At 45.1% G+C, this 20,643-nt stretch overlaps 1 protein-coding gene and 1 pseudogene across 2 annotated transcripts; one reads left to right on the top strand and one right to left on the bottom strand.

Annotated features, from left to right (window-relative positions):
• Nucleotides 1-4,880: 4,880 nt before the first annotated feature.
• LOC114706400 (T-cell-specific guanine nucleotide triphosphate-binding protein 2-like) lies at nt 4,881-11,578 on the bottom strand. Of its 2 annotated transcripts, XM_028888789.2 has the most exons (3): nt 11,351-11,578; nt 7,848-7,959; nt 4,881-6,486 (listed from the first exon to the last, which is right to left on the bottom strand). In XM_028888789.2, exon 3 carries the CDS (start codon nt 6,465-6,467, stop codon nt 5,223-5,225), a length of 1,245 nt encoding a protein of 414 aa, XP_028744622.1. In that variant the 5' UTR covers nt 6,468-6,486; nt 7,848-7,959; nt 11,351-11,578; the 3' UTR covers nt 4,881-5,222. The 2 variants fall into 2 exon arrangements, with proteins under 2 accessions (XP_028744622.1, XP_028744624.1); XM_028888791.2 differs by lacking the exon at nt 7,848-7,959 and having other exon boundaries at nt 11,351-11,576.
• Nucleotides 11,579-15,389: 3,811 nt separating this feature from the next.
• On the top strand, nt 15,390-20,438 carry LOC114706376 (annotated as a pseudogene).
• Nucleotides 20,439-20,643: the final 205 nt, after the last annotated feature.

Here is a 20,643-nt window from a genome sequence, read left to right as displayed (position 1 = left end):
AGTTTATAATAATATAGGTGTCTGAGTGATTATTTTATACGTGGATTGTGGGACTGTGGGGCTTGGTGGAACCTGGAGAGAAGCTCTCCAGCAACAGCCTAGCAAAGGGTTCATGCTCCAGCGATGGTGACAGCACCACTGCCTTGGGCTCTGCAGGGCCTCGGAGGTCTCCCTGCAGTGATTGCTCATAATTGCAGGAGGAGACCTGACTCTCAGTCCGTCTGATACTGGGAGCAGTGAATGAGTTCCTCAAGACTCATTCAATGATGAAGCTCCCACAAGTAGACTTAGAGGCTCAGGACATGCCTTGGCGATAGCCTTCCTGAGAGATGCTCCCTCACTTCCATGGGCAGCCCAAGAGGCCTCCAAATACACAAACATTTGCATGTACCACACATACTCACAATGTACTTCTAATATAAGAAAACAAAAATTAACAGGGTACCATGTAATCTTTCAATGCGTGTGTATGTTGTGTCTAAATCTGCTTAAATATACCCAGTTTCTCAGATATTTATCATTTCCTTATAGAAACATCATTCAAGCCCCCCTTTTTTTTTTCTAGCTAGTGAACATATAGTGTAGAACTGATATCCATATACTGGACTTTTCTACAAGAAGATTTAAAAGCATTTATTCAGAGTGTTTACTTGGTACAGACTCTTCAGATTTCTATTAAGTCTTCATCTTTCATCATGTGTATTTCTAGGAGTTTTACTATTTCATCTATATTGGCTTATTTGTTGAACAAAGACTTCCACAGAGCTTTAGAATTCCTTCATTTCTACAGATCCAGCAATGCCTGCCCCATCCATCTCCGATTTTGGTCATGTATGTCTTTCTTTGGATTAGTCTAGCTAGACTTTAGCTAATTATTTGTAAATTATATCAATTCCCCCCCCCCCTAGAACCAACTTTGGCTAGTTTTTGCCAATATTTCTGTCTGTTCAGATCTTTATTTCCCCACTTTCTTTTAAACTGAGTTTGCTTTTCTGTTTTGAGTTTTTTTAATGGGATTGGAATAGGTTGTTGGTTTGAGGTCTTATAAAACATCCCGGCTGATGCTGGGCGGTGGTGGCGCACGCCTTTAATCCCAGCACTCGGGAGGCAGAGCCAGGCTGATCTCTGTGAGTTCAAGGCCAGCCTGGGCTACCAAGTGAGTTCCAGGAAAGGCGCAAAGCTACACAGAGAAACCCTGTCTCGAAAAAAACAAAAAAAAAAAAAAAAAAACAAAAAAACATCCCGCTGGGCTAGAGAGATGGCTCAGAGGTTAAGAGCACTGGCTGCTCTTCCAGAGGTCCTGAGTTCAGTTCCTAGCAACCACATGGTGGCTCACAACCATCTGTAATGAGATCTGGTGCCTCTTCTGGCCTGCAGGCATTATGTACAGGGAGAACACTGTATACATAATAAATAAATAAATAAATCTTTTAAAAAATTGTGACTCTTTATCAAGTCCACCCTATCTGGTATTGTTAATACAGATATTTAAAGCTGTACATTTCTATCAGGCCGACTTCAGCTGCGGCCCATGCATTTTGCTGTTATGTAATTCATCTTCATTCGGTTCCTAGCTTCCTTTTTGACCTGTAGAAATAAACATCAAAAGTGAAAGCAAATACGGACTGTTTACTCAGAGCAATAACAAGGAAGTTGGCCAGCCTGTGTCTAACATTTGGCAGAGAGTAGGTAGGTGGGGGCGTGAGAATGGTTTCTAATGGAAAAGTGAGAGGCCTCTGGGTGTTGGCCTTGGAGGGGCTGGTGGAAGATAAGTTGAAATGGGTTTTGTGTGTTTCATTTTAGGAACACTTTTGACATTCTCTAGTGGATCTGGTGAGTTGGAAGCAGAGGCATTAAAAACAAGGAAGGTTAATTTTAATCAACACTTTAGGCTAGCGTACAAAGCAAGGGCTGAATTGCAGCCCCTCCGTACACGTCATTAAACTTTGTGCACGTTCATTTTCCTCCCCCCTTGCCATCCTCCATGACCCCGTCCCCACAGCCAGTTCCCTCTCTTCCCCAGCTAGCTTGCATCTCTGCTTTTGTTTTGGGTGTATTCCACTACCATCTCTGTTTCCCACTATCCATAAGATCTCTTCCTCTTTCATGATCCCCTTTCTGGTTTCATGACCTACACAACCTCACATATAAATACACACACTCTTGTAAACACACAAACATACCATTTTAAATCTGAGCTCCACGTGTGAGAGAGCCAGCAAGACTAATAGCAATTTTCTCTCATATGCACATCACATTTGAAGCCAGCCTTCCCAGAATGCCTCAGGAAGGGACTTGAGATGACTCTTCACCAGCTCTCTCTTGCCTGTGAGTCAGATGGGACACATGGACCACACACCTCTTCACTTCACTCCAGCAAGCTTTCCCCTCTGGCTTTTTTTGATTGTGTCCACTCTGAGCTGGGTAACCTAATTCTTACCTTTACATTTGTCAGGTTGCAGCAGGCACAGGCTCACTGTCATCTAATTAGTCTTTTTAATTTTTTTGTATTTATCGCTGTCATTGTTGTTGTTTGGGAATGTGTTTTGTGGAGGAGGGTGGTTATGCCATAGCATGTGTATGAAAGTCAGAGAACAATCCTGTGGAGTTGATTCTTCTTCCTCCTTTACATGGGTTCAGGAGTTTGATTTCAGGTCTCCAGCAAGTCTGTGTGGCAAAAGCCCTTTTCTTACTGAGTAGTCTCACTAGTCCTTTCTAGCTGAAGTTTCAAAACCCCTTCTGATGCCCAGAGACCCTGAGGTGAAAACAGGGTGTATCACACCCGGACCCTTAGATGACACCTCCTAAGGGCTTCTTCTACGTGTTTCATTACAAACACCCCAAACCCAACCCTTTCACACCTTCCGGAAGGGGAGCACTTGACAGCCATGTGCTTCTCCACCACTTTGTTTGGAGTTGCTCCAGGATGGTTGCCTTAAAATGGAGACACTGTGGCCATATCTCAGGCCAAGGAAAAAGAAAGGATGGGTCCTAGTCAAGGTTCTGTGACACCACCAAAACTTCAGCCTTAAGATGGGATTTGTTAATGAACTTGCAATATGAGCCTTAAACCATGAAGGAAGGACAGTGGCATTTGAGAAGACACTTCATCCCGAAGGCAAAAGAAAGACTAAAAAAAAAAAAAATCAATGAATTACCAGCTTTTAAGAAAATGAAACAAGAAGTGCATAAGTCCAGTATAATCTCTCCACAATGAGACCTGAAAGTAAGTTGAGGTGTCTGTGTAGTGTCCAGACTCTGATCCTGCTGTATCCGCTCACCCATTTGGTTAACTCAACCCATCCTAGATCATCCGGGATCCCTCCCTATCACCTCAGTTATCAGACTATCTACACAACACCTCCTTCTGGTATGTATGTCTAGGAAGATTCTGACTCTGTGAATGCAGTTGAACCTCAGATTCCTCTCCTTGCTTCAGCTCCTTCCACTCCCCTCCATGTCAGGTAGGGGTGATGCTGCCCTCCAGGTCACACAGGGGTCCCCCACACAATCCTTCCTCCCAGCCTCTCGGCTGCCATTGCTACTACTTCATATTCTGTGTTTACTCCCCCAGCAGACACTTGGTTTTTTATCACTTCCTCCCAACCACCGTGACCTCATCTGGGATGAATACAGACAGCCGCCCAGGTGATGCCCTGGTCTCCCCACAAGCATGCTTCAATAGACACCAGGGACCCTCTTCTGGGGACACTATGCCAACCTGTTCCTCTACCCAGCCTGCCTTCTGTCTCCCTTGAGGAAGAAACAAAATCCTACCAAGGCCTTCTTTGAAGTGATTCCAGGACCCTCTCAACACCCTTTCCATCGCCTGGCCCCCCATCCCTTAGTCTCTATCAGATTTCCGCTGTCCCTGCATCAGCCATAGCTGTTCTTACATTAGTGTGCAAGGTTCCTAGTTACAGACACACCCAGTGTTCGCCACCCAACCTCTTACATGTCATGATCTTTCCTGGGTCTTCTCCTGAAGGAGACACCCCAACCCAACCCTGCACCCAGTGGGGCTTCCTCCCGACCCCAGATTAAACACAAACACTTGTTTTCACAGAGAGATCCTTTATTGAACTGGGAAGAAAAGTTAAAGCGGCCGCTTTCTTACTCATGTAGAAAAACAGCAGCAAATGACTTTTCAAGTGTAATTTTTAAGAAAAAAAAAAAAGCTGTGTTAGAATGGGCTAGGATGTGGTGATAAAGAAGGTAGGGGATGAGGGGGAAGGGGAAGGGAAAGGGGACAGGGTATTTGTCTCAGAGGGACAAAGGACTGCCTCTGGATAGAGAGGGGACAGATGGCCTCACATGAGCAAATGGCTGTTTATAAAGGTAAAATGGGAAATCTCATGTTAGGACGAGGTGTTTAATTTTAATTGGGCATGTTAGTTAGGTGAGCCAAAGGGGGCTTCTGATTGCTGGACTTCAACATTTCGATAGCTGGACCTTGATAGTCAGCCTCAGGAAGAGGAAGTAGTCAAGTAAGAGACTAGACCTTAGTGGCTCACTTTAGAATGTTATCTAACAGTTTTTAGCAAGGCAGAGGGCGTGGAGAGAAGGGCAAGGCCTGCCAGAGCCACATGCTCGAGTGGGCTAGCGTCCCTGTGAGTGTGCTAATTGGGCTAGTGTCCCTTCAAATGGGCTAGTGTCCCTTCAGCTCCTACTTCACTACTTAATCTTGTCACCACCTCCTGATCATGTTGCGTTTTCCCACTGCAAACATTTTATTAATCATTTAATAGTGTTCTCATATTTATAGAACATCCTTTATTTTAATGAGGAGGGTGTTGAGATGATAACTGAGAAAGAATTGGGAAATAGTAATGTATAATTCTCATTTTGCTATTACAAACTGGTTTTTGGTTTTGCTTTGCTGTGTCGTGTGTGTGTGTGTGTGTGTGTGTGTGTGTGTGTGTGTGTGTGTGTGTTTTCCAGCATAAGTGGATCACAGAGAATAGTTGAAAGCAGGGGGTGTGTTACTGCTGGAGATCAAGCATGATAAATCAATGAACACAGAAAACAAGCTAGGGTCAAACAATTCGCACATGGGAGTGACTTCTAAAGGGAAGCAATGGACTTCCTCCACGGGACAGGCATCTGTGTACCTTAGGGAAGAGCTGGCCTGGGAGTCTGGAGGAAGGACACCCTCCTTTCCAACTTGAAACACACAAGCCCTTAAATTCATTTACTGAATTTAGCCAGGCAATATTTACTGTTTATAACTTGTTCAAGAGATGCCTAGCATCATCAGCCACCGTGTTAAGGAATTTTAAGCGTAGAATGTAGACTTTCACACCCTGAATAACAGAAGACTCAGGACCTCCTTTCACGGCATAAAAAGATTCAGCACACTTTGCGGCTTTCACTGCCATGCTATCATCCTTTACAAGGGACCAGAAATCCAAGCACTTGAGGCAGCCCCTGATGTCTTCCACGGACTTGCTGAGCTTGTCAGCAATCTCTTCAATCGATTTGTCATCCAAGCCAAAGTAGTTTCGGTACTCCTTCAAGCACTGTTCTTGCTGAGGCAAATCGAAGCCACTCAAGAAGGCCGCCAAGGGGATGAAAGACACAGCTGCTGACTTCAAGGCCTCCAGCCAGATCTTCTCCTTGAGAAGACGTCTCTTCATCTCGATGGAAGCATCAGAGATAGTAGGCAACAGCAGTGCAAACGTATGGCGCTTGTGCCCAGGGAGCTCCTGCAGCAGAGTTTCCTCCAGCTTTGGGAAATCAAAGTCAGCCAGATCAAAGTTGGAGATCAAGAAGATGCGGGGTTCAGACACTCCAGTGCTGATGAGGTTAGCCAGACAGTTGTCTCGGATCTGCTGAAGGACCCTCTCCTTTCTGAAGGTTTTGGGTTTGGTTTTCTCTTCGCTATATAAGTCACTGTCCACCTTGGTTCGAACAAAGTAGAATTTCTTCCCCACATCCTTGATTTTCTGGGCCAGGATAGCATCATTAAGGCTGAACCGAGAGGAAGATATGATGATGAAGAAGTCATAGTTAGCAAATCCCACTTTTTCTAGATAAGACTCTGGGAGGAAATTGGGAGTCCCAGTCCCAGGCAGGTCCCAGAACATCACTTGGGGATATTTTGGGTGTTGATAGGGGGTTTTATTCATAGTGGTCTCCACAATCCCTACACCAGCTGACCCCTCTGCTTCATGGCTCAGCCCTCGCAGGGCATTTATGAAACTGGACTTGCCAGCCCCAGATTCCCCAATGACAGCGATCTCCAAGGAAGCGTTTTCTGCGGCAGTTAGTGCTTCCTGAATCTGGCTCACCATATCCGTCAGCTTTCCCTCCTGGAGGGCTTTTTGAATATAGCTCAGAGTTTCTGGAGAGAGCATGCCTCCTGCCTTACTGATTAATGTAGAGTAGTGAGGCAAGAATTGCACAGCCAATTGTTGGCAATTCTTTAATGATGGATCCTTCAGGAAGGCTGAGATGAACTGATCCATGGTCGTTACTGTAGAAGATCTGTGAGAAAGGAGAAAGACCAGACAGGCAAGCAGAGTCAAGTGGTAAAACAGAAACTCACCCCTCAGGACACAGTGGCCCCTGGGGGCCACTCCTATCCTCACGGACTGAGTCATGTCTCTGTAACTCAGTTATATTCCTGGTGAGTTTAGGTGTCACCCTGAAGAAGACACACCTATTTTCTATCTTGTCAGTTTCTGTATCTCCGATTCAGAAGAGGGCAGCCCTCCTTGCAGTGTCAGAATCATGATCCCATAGATGTCTACATCATAACCCCAGAGTCTGTGAATATATAATTTACACAGCAAAAGTGAGTTGGTTGTCATGACTGACAATTTTCAGATGGGGTCAATACTTCGCATCATCCAGATGGGCTCAATTGCACATTTAATTTTGAACTAATTTTGGATTTCTGGCTTCCAATGCTTGAAGGAAATAAATTTCTGTTATTTCAATTGCCCCAATTAAAAATTGCCCATGTTTGTGAGTGGGAACTGGTGATATTTCCACACAAGTATGCAATGGCCAGTTATCAAATTGCACTAATTAGCAAACCTCAAATATACTAACACATTAGTGTCTTTAAGACAGGAATGAAGGGTTCATCTAATGGAGAACAAGTGTCTCCTGCCTCACACAGACCCTTCAGAAACAATGATCAAGAGAAAAAAGACATGCTTTTAACTTTCAGACAAAACAAAATAAAATGAACATATTAATTTTATTGTGGCCTATAATCCTGACTAGTCAGGAAACTGAGGCAGAAAGAAGGGTGGCAAGTTCAAGACCTGCCTGGGCTCCAAAGTGAGTTCATGAGCAGCTTGAGCAAATCAGGAAGACTACTGCAAAATTTAAAAAGTACAAATCAAGCCACCCTTAGGCTGCAGGCAGGGGCCTGCCTGATATAAGCAAGTTGTCCCTTTGCCCAGGACAAAGGAAGGTCTTGACTCCAGGCCAGGCCCTTCTCCTGCCTCTCTGGGACTGCTTCTTGGTGAGAAGTGGCCTCACCATGGCCACTGCCACTGAAGCAAATCTAAATAAGGTGAGAGAGCCCAGATTTTGAACACTGGCTTACACACACACACGAACTCTGCATACAACTTTAGGAACAAGGAGTGGACCCAGAAGCTGGGGGAAGCAGGAGAAGCTGGCCTTCCAAAGACATCCCGCTGAGACAGGCCAAGCTCTGCAAGAGAAGCTGGAGGTCTCATTGCAGTATAGACTGTGCAGTGAAATTACTTCGTGCAATAGTGTGGGAGATGTTTCCTCCTCGGAGGAATTATAAAGCTGTAGCTGTGTAGGTCAGTGGAAAGTGGATGGCAGAGAGAACTAAGAGATGTGTCTCTAGTAGGTCTTATTACTGTGTTCTTACGGCCTCTATGCCTTGCTCCAGCGTGTTACGTGTTCCTCATTCATAGCGACAGCCTGTCTGCCAGATACGCGCCTCTGCCGTGCCTGAAGTAGTGGAACCTCCTAGTTAGGACAGCAGATATGACTTGTTGACACTTCCATCGTAAAATTCACTCCTGAAATGTTCACATGTGACAGCTGTGGACTTTGCTGCATCGGACTGAAAGCTGGCAGGATGCCAGGAACTACTTGTGAATTTTATCCATTTCTCTTTGTGCTCCACAATCTTATTTTTCAAAGCAAGAGCACACAGAAAACATTTCTTCCACTCTGAGCTTCAACAGAAAAATACTTTCTTAAAAAAAAAATCTTGACTTAGTTAACTGCTGTAAACCAGATCATTAAATTAAGAAATAAAACTTCTAGAAACTTCTACTTTAAAGGTAATGTCAGAGTTGAGCTTAGTGTTACTTGTGGTTTGAACCATCCGAATCTAATGAGAATTTTAAGGACGTTTTTCTTTCTAAGCTTTACACCCATAAAAGACCTACAGAATAAATGAGCAAAGTGAAATATCCAACAAGTAACATTCCTTTTTATGTTCATTATATAAAAGTACACAGAATGCTTACCTAATAATTTTTATTGAAAATAAAGTTATTTCCATATACTATATCCTGATCAGAGTTTCCTCTCCCTGATCTCCTCCCAGATCTTCCCCACTTCCCTGTCCCTACAGCTCCATTCCTTCTCTGATTCGCCTCTAAGAAAACAGACAGGTAAACTAAAGAGACAAGGGTTTTTTTTAAATGTACAAACAAACAAAAAGAAACTAAGAAAGAGAATGAGAAATGCACATACACACACACACACACACACACACACACACACACACACACACACACACTTTGCAAGTGCTTGTTAATTGCAGAGTGGTTGAGGATGGGAGCTCACGTCTACTTCCCCATCTCAGTGCTGGGAGCCCACTGGCTTGGACCTGTGCAGAATGTATGAGCTGCCATAGTCTCTGAGAGTTCGTGTGTTCACAGTCAGAGTTCACAGTCAGTCCTGTTGTATCCTGAAGACACTGTTTTCTTTCCTTCTCTCTCTCTCTCTTTCTCTCTCTCTCCCTTTCTCTTTCTTTTTAACCTAATAACTCTTGGTTATTTAATCACTAAATATGTGTATTTTAAAAAATATGCCATATTTTCTGAAAAAGTAATAAATCCCAGTTCAGTAAACGAAAAACTAATAAAGTGTGCATCGGGGATTTAAGTATGCCTTTCTAAAATAACAATGTAGTTATTTCTACCTGTAAGCCATAACTCAGCAAAGTGATTTTTCAAAAACAAATTCTGGAAACTCCAGAATGGTAGTGGTTGGGCTCTGCCTCTATAACAGAATCCCAGTGGGTTTTGCTTTGCAAGGCTAATGTGGTTTTAATCTGTTTAATTGATTCTTAAATTTTGTTTTAGCTGATACCATTTAAATTATGATAGAGGGATCTGGGGAGCTGGATCAGCCATTAGGAGCACCTGCTGCTCCTCCAGAGCACCCACACTTCGTAATTCTGGTTCCAAGGCTCCAATGCCCTTTTCTGACGGCACCAGGCACACCCATGGTGCACACACATTTGCACAGGCAAAACATTTAAACATAAAATAAAAATAAATAAATCTTTAAATGATGATAGAAGCATTCACTTTCTATGTAGCATTTTGTTATCTTGAGGTTTTAATAAGACAGAATATTTAAACAGTCACCTTCTCTGCTGTTTTTAAACAAACATCAGCTTTGGCTAAGTAACATAAGTGCACTAGGTACTTGGGAGGCACTTGAAACAGAAGAACTGTGAGTTCAAGGCTAGCCATGGCTACATTGATAACATAGTAACATCTTGCCTTAAAAAAAAACTGGCTTTGGCCATTTTCATGGTTTTAAAACCACATGTTGTCTCTACCAAGAAAAGAGTCACTCACAGCAGACCATGTTGGGAGACAGCAATATGTGATCAGCATTTGATTGATGATAAACAGTGTGGACACTGCACATGATTTATAAAACTGAAGTGGATGCCCTTCTCTAACTACAAAATGTGCAATCGACTTCTAGGTCATTAGAGTTGATAGTTTTATAGGTTTGTAGATTGTTTAGGCATGAAACAACATAGAAAAATGTATTAAGAAAGGATCTTGTTTGCAGAAAATTTTAATATAAAAATTCTTAAATGTAAACCTACTTTAATGCATATTTAAGTAATATTTTAAAAACCAAACAATGACACAATTAATTGCCTTATTGCGTGCATGCTGTCAGTGATTTAAAAAAATCATTTTATTGATAATGAAAAGTAAAAACAAGGCCAGGAAGATGGGTCAGTGGGTAAAACCACTCGCCGTGCAAGTCTGACAAGGTGTGACCCCTGGAACCCACATAAAAGGCCAGCTATGGTGATTCACATCGGTAGCCACCGCACTCCTACTCTGATAGACTGAAGCATGGAGGTCCCGGGTCAGCTACCTAGACTATACAGCCCAGCCACAGAAGCAAGAGAGACCCAGTTCCCATAGGGAGAAGGCAAGTCTGACGCCCCAGAATTGTCCTCTGACCTCTAGACATAGCACTTGTGTGACACCACACACACAAACACATGCACTCAAATGCACACACACACACACACACACACACACACACACACACCACACACACACACCACACACACACACCACACACACACACACCACACACACACACACCACACACACACACACACACACACCACACAAACGCGCGCGCGCGCACGTACATTTTTTAAAAAATTAAAGATATAAACAATAAAAGGGCTGGGACTGTGGCTTAGTGGTAGAGCTCTTGCCTAGCATGTGTGAAGACCAAGGTTCAATCCCAGAGCAAAGACGAATGAGGACATAGAGGGGAAGGAAAGGGAGGCAGAAAGCCAGGAAGAGGAGGAGCAGGGAGAAAGAGCAGGAACGGGAAGAAGAATTAGTTTATTTCTGATTACTAATGATATAAGGTGAGTTTTAGACTAAGCAGAGATCTTTGAGCATTTTTAAAAACAGACACATTTACTCTCGGGTATATTCTGTGAGATGTGTGAAAATGGAAAAGGATGCCTTCTTATAGAGAAGGACAGACATTATCAGACCTCAGCAAACAGGTTTTACTCATGTACCGATGTTAAAACATTACTTAGATTTTTGCTAATTATGAAAAACTCACAGAGTTGTGCCAATAGCTCCCTGGCAGTGAAGCACGGGACTCAGAACAGGAAACTGTTTTACAGTGAGTACTGCATGGTTTCCCATAAGCATTCTGCTCGGGGCCCAAACTTTTTCACAACTCTCCCAGCACCACCAGACAGCAGCTCCAGACCCACAACTCCCTTCTGTGAAAAGATGTTGACATGATTCGCTACTTAGTCAAGCCAGCTCTGCCCTGGGCCCACAAAGCTGAAACTCGGTTCACTGTGAAGGCAAAGGCTTTTCTCACTCACCAGCCCCAAAGAGCTTCTGCTGTAAATAATCAAAGCCGATATTTCCACCAAAAGAGTAGAAAATGCTGAGTCTGCTGCTCACTGCAGCCCCCACACAGCCACCAGCAGCTGCAAGGATCTGCCCTCCCTCAGGAAAACAGCAAGGAGATTAGTGGCTAGAGAGAGCCTCCGTGGGGTCTGGAGCGATGAGCCCCGGTGTCCAGAGAGAAGGAAACGCTGATACTGTATATGGATAGGCGGGAGCCGAGTAATGGGTAACAGATGCATTTGCAGAAAGCAAAAGTGAAACTTAACTTCTCTATGTGCTTGCTTTCTGGGCAGTATAACCATTTCCAGGAAAAAGAAAATGAACGCTATGATTTCAAGATGACCAAAGAATGAAAGGAAGGCTGGAAGGTTTGGGGCCAGGAAGGCAGTTTCCTGGAAGCTTGTGAGGGGGTCACTTAGCCAAGATGCCTGAGGAATGAGCTCTCTGGAACCAAAGGACTCCTGGGGACAAAGACAAAAGCTGGGAGGAGTTCGCAAAAACACCAGTGAATGAAGGAAACACATTGCCCTGCCTCGTTGTCTTTCTTCTCTGGAGCACTGTGGCGGTCTACCCTCATTTCAACTCCAGGGCACACGTGTGAGTCTGGTCTCTTACTGGGTCCAGAGCCACGAAGACAACTCAAGATCAGGGATCAGACCACACATGATGAAAGAATGGGGTGTTCCTGAGGGGCCATAGCGACTACTACATGAGGTGGCATTTGGGGGAGTCTGGATTATGCCTCCGACCCTTCCTCGGTAAGTAGGAAGCCAATGAGGAGTACAGGTGACAGTAGAGCTTGAGAGAAATGCAAGGGACCAGCTGCTAGGCTGTGGAGAAACCTGGGTGGGCTTCCTGGATATTTGGAGGCATGTAGACCTAGAGATTGCTGATGGAGTAGGGTAGAAAGCACAAGATGTTCCTCAGGCCTTACCAACCCTTCCCCAATGCTGTGAACATCTCCTTTCACAGCTACAGCCTCTTGTCACCTGACTTCATTCTTTAGGTCTCAGATCTCCAACAACTCCAGACCGATGTGTTCTAAATTGCCTGGACCCTACAGACTGACCATAATACCAACCAAGCAGACAGGATGTGCCCACTGGTGTAATAGTGGCAAGACTGCTTATGGGAGTAACCAGCAGCTCCTGATTGGATTTGAGGCCTGTTCCACAGAAGGAATTTACCCTGGTACAGAAAACATGGTAAAACAAACAAACAAGCAAATAAAACCTGTTGTTGGTTATTTTCTTACTCTTTGTCTCTTTGGGGGCCTGCCACCCAGCTCCCAAATAAATCACACACAGAGGCTTATTCTTTTTTTTTTTTTTTTTTTTTTTTTTCTTCCCCGAGACAGGGTTTCTCTGTGCAGCTTTGCGACTTTCCTGGAACTCACTCTGTAGACCAGGCTGGCCTCGAACTCACAAAGATCCACCTGCCTCTGCCTTCCAAGTGCTGGGATTAAAGGCGTGCGCCACCACCGCCCGGCTCAGAGGCTTATTCTTAATTATGAATGCCTGGCCTTAGCTTAGTTTGTTTCTTGCCAGCTTTTCTTAACTTTAAATTAACCCATCTATCTTTTGCCTCTGGGTTTTTACCTTTCTCTAATTTTGTATAATTTTTTTTTTTTTTTTTTTACTCCATTGCTGGTTGTATAACTGGGTGGCTGACCACTGATGTCCTCCTCCTTCTCTTGCTCCTAGCGATCTCTCCTCTCCCAGATTTCTCTTTCTATTAATCCTTTCTGCCTAACAGCCTCGCCTATCCTTCTCTACCTTTCTATTGGCCGTTCAGCTCTTTATTAGACCATCAGGTGTTTTAGACAGGCACATTAACACAGCTTCACAGAGTTAAACAAATGCAACATAAACAAAAGTAACACACCTTAAAATAATATTCCCCTGTAGCCAGAAGTTTCTCTGGTCCTGCCTGGCCCAGCGGTTGGGATGAATCTCTCCCACCCATGGTCTGGAAGCCACTTACAAAATAATCACTCAGAGGCTTATATTGATTACAAACTGTATGGCCTATGGCTTTAGCTTCTTGCTAGCTAGCTCTTTCATCTTAAATTAACCCATTTCTATAAATCTATATGTTGCCACACGGCCATGGTGTTATGGGTCTGCTGACATCTTTTTGCTCCTTTGGCAGCAGGCTTACATATCTCCTGACTCTGCCCTTCTTCTCTGTATCTCTGCTTGGATTTTCCACCTGGCTGTAAACTTTCTTGCCATAGGCCAGAACAGCTTTATTTATTATCCAGTGGAATCCCCACATATTCACAGCATACAGAAAGACATCCCATAACATTCTCGCCCCCCCCCACAAAAAAAAAAAAAACAAGGTTAGAGAGGTCAATGGCCCAAGGGGAGGACTTATTGATGTTGTTTTACTAAATAAGCATCTTGCCAAACTGCCTTCTAAACATTCATATTTGTTTTTATAAATGTGTGCTGCTCTCAACCTTAGGCAGAGAATCTTTGTTTTTCCTTTGATATTGTGGATGGTAGTTACTGCAGAGATTCATAACTCTTCAAAGTGCTGAGAAAAAAACGGCTAGGGAGATCTGCTGTAGATGAAACATCTGTATTTATCATCTCTTGATCCTCAAAGCTTGGGGAACATCACAGAAGAAGTGAAAGAAAAACTGCAAGAGCTGGAGGCTAAGAAGGAGTAGTGTAAAATGTCCTCTGGACATGGCATGACTGTTACACATGTGAGCTCGCAGTAGCTGTGGTTACTGTAATAAGACCTGCACAAGATCAAGCCAGTTAAAAAGGCCAGCATATTGGCTCATATCACTGATGAAAATAACTCCAGAAATCTTGAATTTAAAAAAAAAATGAATACAGAAGGCCATGGCTGGTGGGGAGAAATCCATGGTGACCCTGATGCAATTCTGCTCAGGCAGGTTCTAGATACTCACAGGCCAGCCAGGGCCCTCAAGGCCCAGACTGGTGAGAAGACATCCATGGCCTGCCTAGCCCTTGTGGTGCCAAACAGATGGGTCCCATTGATGAGCAAATACGTGGTAGAGAAAGAGAAGTAGAATGGTTCATGTGCTGTGGAAAGAGGCAGAATGGAAAAGATGAAGGCAGTGTGGAGTAGGCTGATGTGGGAGGCCTGCTTGCCACCTGGGGTCATGGTGATATCTGGGCCCAGACTGCTGTCAAGGGCCATGTCTGGGTCCATGGTCCTACCACAGCCAGGATCTGTGTGGACATCCATGGTCCATGTTGCCACTAAATGGTGCCCAGTGCCTGGGCTGCTACCTGTGCCATGTGGGTATCAAAGGGCCATGCTGCCTCTGGAGCCAATCTGGTCTGGGTGGCCTGTAGACAAATTTCTAAATGGTCTTATTAAATAAAAAACATGGACCAAATATAGGGGTAAAAGCCTTAGAGATCAAGGAAATAGGGAAAGCCACCAGCCAACCTTACCTCACCAACTTTGCAGCTTCCAAATGCGAGTTACTTCCTGTCTTACCTGTGCCTTTATTGCCTTGCTGTTCTCCCCTCTCATTGGCTCTTAGCCCAGCTACCTCACTTCCTTATTACTGCCTGTCTGTAAAGACCTCCAGGTCTCTGTGGTTGGTACTGGGATTTAAGGCATGTATCACCACACTTGGCCTGTTCCCTAGCATGGCCTTGAACACACAGAGACCCTGCCTGCTAAGTGACAGGATTAAGGGTGTGTGCTACCACTGACTGACTTCTGTGTTTACTTAAAATGGCTGGCCTTTTCCCCGATCTCCAGGCAAGCTTTATTTATCAAAGCACAAATAAAATATCACCACATTTCAGCACAAATAAAATATCACAGTGGCCTGTGCTGCCACCAGGGGCCCTGGTGTTGTCCAGGCCCAGGCTGCTGCTGAAGGTTATGTCTGGGTCCAAGGCCCTACACTAGCCAGGGTCTGGGTCCACAGCTGTGGCTCCTGTTGCAACCGAAGGCCATGTGGTTGCCTGGTGTCTAATTAGCCACTCTGGACCATGTTGGTACCCAGGGACCATGCTGCAGCCAGGGACCAAACCTGAGTGCCCCATACTACAACCCAGTGCCACGGTGACATCCAGGCCAGAGCTGCAACTGAGGGTCATGGCTGGGTCCATGGTCCTGCTGCAGCCAGGGTCTGTGTTGATGTCCAAGGCTCCTGTTATCAACAAAGGCCAGGTGGATGCCCGAGGTCTGGGGCCATGTTGGTATCCATGGGCCACAATGTCACCGGGGCCGTGCTGATCTGAGTGGACTTCACTGACACCTGGGGCAATGGTATAATCAGATCTGGCTGCTGCTGAGAACCATGTCTGGGTTCGTGGTCCTACCATGGCTGGTGTCTGTGTAGAAGTCTGAGGCTCGTATTACCACCTGAGGCTGAGGCTGCAACCTATGGCCTTGTTGGTGTCTAGGGGCCATGCTGCCACCAAAGCCATCCTGATCTCAGTGGCCAGTGCTTCCACCAGGAGCCAGAATGTCATTTGGGCTGAGCTGCTGCTGAGTGTCATGTCTGGGTCCATAGCCCAGATGCTACTGGGGTCTGTATTGATATCTGAGGCCTGTGTTACCTCAAAGAGCGATAGGAACCATGCATGGTGAAATCAGAGGGCCATGCTGAGCCGGTCCTGCCCTTCACTGGCCCTAGGAAAGCTGGCCCTGCCTTTCAATGGGCACTGCAGTGTGAAGGCCTAGACTTAACTTTACAGGCTCTATCTTAGGGAAAGGGCCACCATCTCAGACCACCTGCTGTACTCAGTTCCAGGAAGGACCAGAGCAGTATCCTCCTGCAGACATCCTGTCTGAGGTTTATGGCCCTTGAAGATATCTGGATAATCCTGCTGAGCAGTCCAGATAATCGTGTTCAGTGGGTTGTGGTTCCCTGCCAAAAGTCTAACCCAATGGTTTCAAATGTGGTTTCATGCCCAGAGTCTAGACCAATAGTTTCAAAAGATCATCTTGCCCCATATTCCTTCTACCCAATCCCAAGCATGTAATTCCCAACTTGTGGTTTTCCCCTATAAAAACTGTCTACACCTGGGCTCATGGCCATTGCCACATTTCCTTCCATCTGCCATGCAGTGGCCCAGGTTGAACCTGAATAAAAGGACCCTTATGTGCTTGCATTGGAAACCAGCTCCTTGGTGGTCTCTAGGGGTTTCTTGAAACAGGTACAATAGCAGCAAGAGAGCTGGTCCCAACCCTCACAGGAGAGCTGGCCCATACACTTAGAAGGGTTGGCCCCATCCTTTACCACAGGTAAGGAAGAGCTGACCCTGATGGCGTGGGCATAAGAGAGCTGGCTCCACCCCCTCACATGAAGGGGGCAGCCCCAGTGGCCCGGACTGACCAGCTCAGCTACCACCCAGGCCCACAGCCAGGCCTTGGGTTGGCTCACCCTAACATCTACCCATATAGGACCTGCTGGAACTCATGAAAAGACTGGTCCTGAACAATACCCACAGGAGCTCCATGACTCAAAGCAGCTGCAGGATATCCCAGAGGAGTTCTGATGAGGATCCAGGGATAATGGTGTACCAGAAACCAGAGGCCTTGAAACAGACCAGTGACTCATTGCAATGAACATTTGCTAGTAAAGATGATTGGACAAAAATGTATACTGTGTGACACACTGCCCCCAATGCCACCAGGACAAATGGAGAGGCATTGGAAAGGTGGGAAAGAAGAAGCAGCAAAGAGGGGTGTTTTTTTTTTTTTTTTTTTTTTTTTTTTTTTTTGTTTTGTTTTGTTTTTTAAGGAGGGCTGGAGAGATGGCTCAGAGGTTAAGAGCACTGGCTGTTTTTCCAGAGGTCCTGAGTTCAATTCCCAGCAACCACAGGGTAGCTCACAACCATCTACAATGAGATCTGGCTCCCTCTTCTGGCCTGCAGACAGAACACTCACTGTATACATAATAAATAAATCTTTTTTAAAAAAGAAAGAAAAAAATTTTAAACTGAATACAGGCATATCTCAAAAAGTTCATCTTCCAGGATTAAAGATAATGGAATTTTCCCAAGTTCCTGCCCTGAGAAAATTCCTCCCAGAGTCCTAGGGAAGACACTACGTCAGGTGTGGGGTATCTGAGGGAAAGGAATCTACATACACTACGCTCTTTTGTCCATTAACTTTATTCCTCTGTGACAAAATTCTGCCTACACAGCTTCAGCTCTGTCCTCACATTCAGCTCCTCTCTGTGCCCAGTTTTCCTGTCCTCATAGTTTTAGTAAACTCCTATGCTTTTGACCTGATCTTTGTCCTCTGTTCCTTCTTCCTCCATCTATCCTTCCTGGCTCCTTACCTCTGGTCCCGATAAACTCTACAAGAGATCTGCTCTACCCTTCACAGAATCTCTGTCTTCCTCTCCTCCCTCTGGCCACTTGGTTCTGTGTCTGCCTGTGGAATTCTGCTCCAGTCCTTACTGCACCTGGTTATGCAAAAAGCCCTGTTGTCCTCAGTCAATCTCTCTGCCATGCCACTAGGCTTGGAGGATGGGGATGGTCTGAGCTTCATTTGCACAAGAAACAAAGCTATGCACCTGCAGCCAGCTTGTCTCCTAGGCCTTGTAGGGGTGTTAGCTATCTAGTAGATCAGCATCTGAGAAGCTTAGCTATTTGCCAATGTGGTCTGGGAGTATTTGGGCATGCAAGAATTTCATAGCAGAAGACAGCTAAGATATTAAGACTGCATAACAGCAAATATTCCGTGATAAATGGTTTCCCATTTGACAGACCCTTGGCCGGTCAAAGTATAGCTTTCATACACAGCTGAATCTCTATAATATATTCTTGCAGCCCGCTAGACAGGATAAAGTTAGCTTTATCTGAAAGATACAGAGATAGTTCAACATACATAACTAATAAGTGTAATAAATCACATATATGTACTTAAAGACAAAACTGATTATCTCAATAGATAAGGCCTTTGACAAAATCCTACATGCCTTCATAATAAAAATCCTAGAGAGGCTGGGCATGGTGGAGCATCTCTTTAACCCTAGCACTTGGGAGGCAGAGGTGGACAGATTTCTATGAATATAAGGCCATCCTGGTCTACACAGTAAGTTCTAGGACAGCCAGGGCTTCATAAAGAGATGCTGTCTCAAAAAAAAAAAAATCATAGAAACAGTCAGAATAAAGGGACCTCAACACAATAAAGGCTACACACAACAAACTATAGCCAGCATCATCCTAAATGCAGAAAAACTTAAAGCAACCCCTTTAAACCAGGACTGCCCACTCTCCCCACACCTTTTCAATAGAATGCTTGAATTATTAGCCAGAGCAGTAAGACAAGAGAAGGAAATTAAAGGGATACAAACAGGAAGAAAAGCCAAATTACCCCTATTTGCAGATGGTATGATACACCTAAGAGGTCCCAAAATGTCCACCAGAAAACTTCTAGATCAACATTTTCAGCAAAGTAACAGAATACAAAATTAACTTTAAAAGATCAGTAGCCTTCCTGCCACATGATCTGAGCTTGCTTCTCAACTGCAGGACTGGCACCTCAGATCCAGCTGCTGGAGACATCACAGCAGCAGGCACTCTGGTGGTGGACTCACGAGAGCAAGCCGATGCTGACGGGAATAACCAGATGTAGTAGAGTATTTTAAGGTGTGTTACTTTTGCATCTGTTTAACTCTGTGAAGCTGTGTTACTGTGCCTGTGTAAAACACCTGATGGTCTCATAAAGAACTGGCCAATAGCAAAGCAGGAGAAAGGATAGGTGGGGCTGGCATGCAGAGAGAATATATAGAGGGTGAAATCTGGGATTAGTGGTCTAGCAGCCAGAGAAGGAAGAGAACTCCAGGGGCCAGACACCCAGCTACACAGCAAGCCACGGAGAAAGATTTATAGAAGTTAGAGAAAAGGAAAAGCCCAGAGGCAAAAGATACATAGGTTAATTTAAGGAAAGCCGGCAAGAAACAAACAAGATAAGACCTGGCATTCATAAGTAAGAAAAAGCCTCTGTGGGTGATGTGTTTGGGAGCTGAGTGGCAGGTCCCCCAGAAAGAGCCAAAACAAACAGCACCACCAGGATTTTCTCCACAGTACAGAAGTTGGACCCAAGATAATTTTTACATGTGTTGCCCACACATCTCAGAGCAGTCAGGTTCCAACTGGGTATCCCAGAGCTGTTTCCCCCACACCAGAGACAGTGACCTGGCTAACAGTGTGAAGGTCATCATTGCAGCATCCTCCTCCAGGAGCTGAAGATAGTATTTCTTCACAGTCTGCTTATTCGATATGTGGTGCTGGTGAAGACTTGTCGAAGCTTGCCTGATAGTTAAGAAGTCAGCTCTAGAGCTTCTGGGCCACCTGAAAAATACCAATTTTGCTCAACCAGCTGTGGATACCTTCTCTTCAGGGAGAAGGGAACAGAAAGAAAATCTCAGGCCTTGCCATGCTGTTCATTTCTGTACAAAACATGACTGGCTGATTCTGCATATCCCAGATACTCATCTTTGGGCAATAACTGTAGGGACCGTCTGTAATCCACCTGTAACAAACAGAGCTTTGATCAACCCTTAGAGGCTTCCACCTGGCTGAAGAATTTCAAAACTCCAGATGAGCACTTCCTGGGTCAGGCAAAAGTTCAAGAGAAGTATGTTTGGAATAAGAAAGAAAACATTGAGAAAGGAAGTTGTTGACATAACACAAGTGAGGCCTGCCACAGATGCCTTTGGGACTGCACGAAAGGAGCTAAGAAGGCTCTCTTACCTCCTGGTGGTGGCGGATCCAGTCAGTGTTCTCTGGGGAGGGCGAGGCTGAAAAGAGAAGGATTTTCCCTGGTTGCCCTAGAGGACTAGCCCTTGTCCACAGCCTAAGGAAAATGGTGGAAAATGATTGGCATGAAGGTGCAATCATGTTGAGTTTGAGCCAAACACGGTCTCTCTTTAAGTCCCAAACAGTCAGCCCCAACAGAAGAGGGAGGAAGGAGCTGAGGTCCCTGAATAACTGCAACCCCGGAAGCTGGGGAGGCTCTTCCCAGTTCCTTCCAACTACCTCGCATGAGAAAGTCCCTAGGTGCACAAATGGGGACAGCCTGACCCACGGTGACTGAACAACATACACAGTCCATCCAGGCTGAAGCAGCTGCTCACATCACATCCACAATCAGGAAAGAGAGCAACGGATTCCTCCTGGTGCTCAGCCCACTTTCTTCACTTTCTCCATCCCAGGAGCCCCTGCTGAGAGCACAGTCTGGCCCAAAGTGAGGACAGGTTTTCCAACATCAGTTAATTTAGCTAAGATACTCCCCCGCAGGT

This window comes from Peromyscus leucopus, chromosome 8b, assembly GCF_004664715.2.
Source record: "Peromyscus leucopus breed LL Stock chromosome 8b, UCI_PerLeu_2.1, whole genome shotgun sequence".
NCBI lineage: Eukaryota > Metazoa > Chordata > Mammalia > Rodentia > Cricetidae > Peromyscus > Peromyscus leucopus.
The sequence above is the reverse complement of the archived record's forward strand: the minus strand, read 5'-3'. Positions and strand labels throughout refer to the sequence as shown.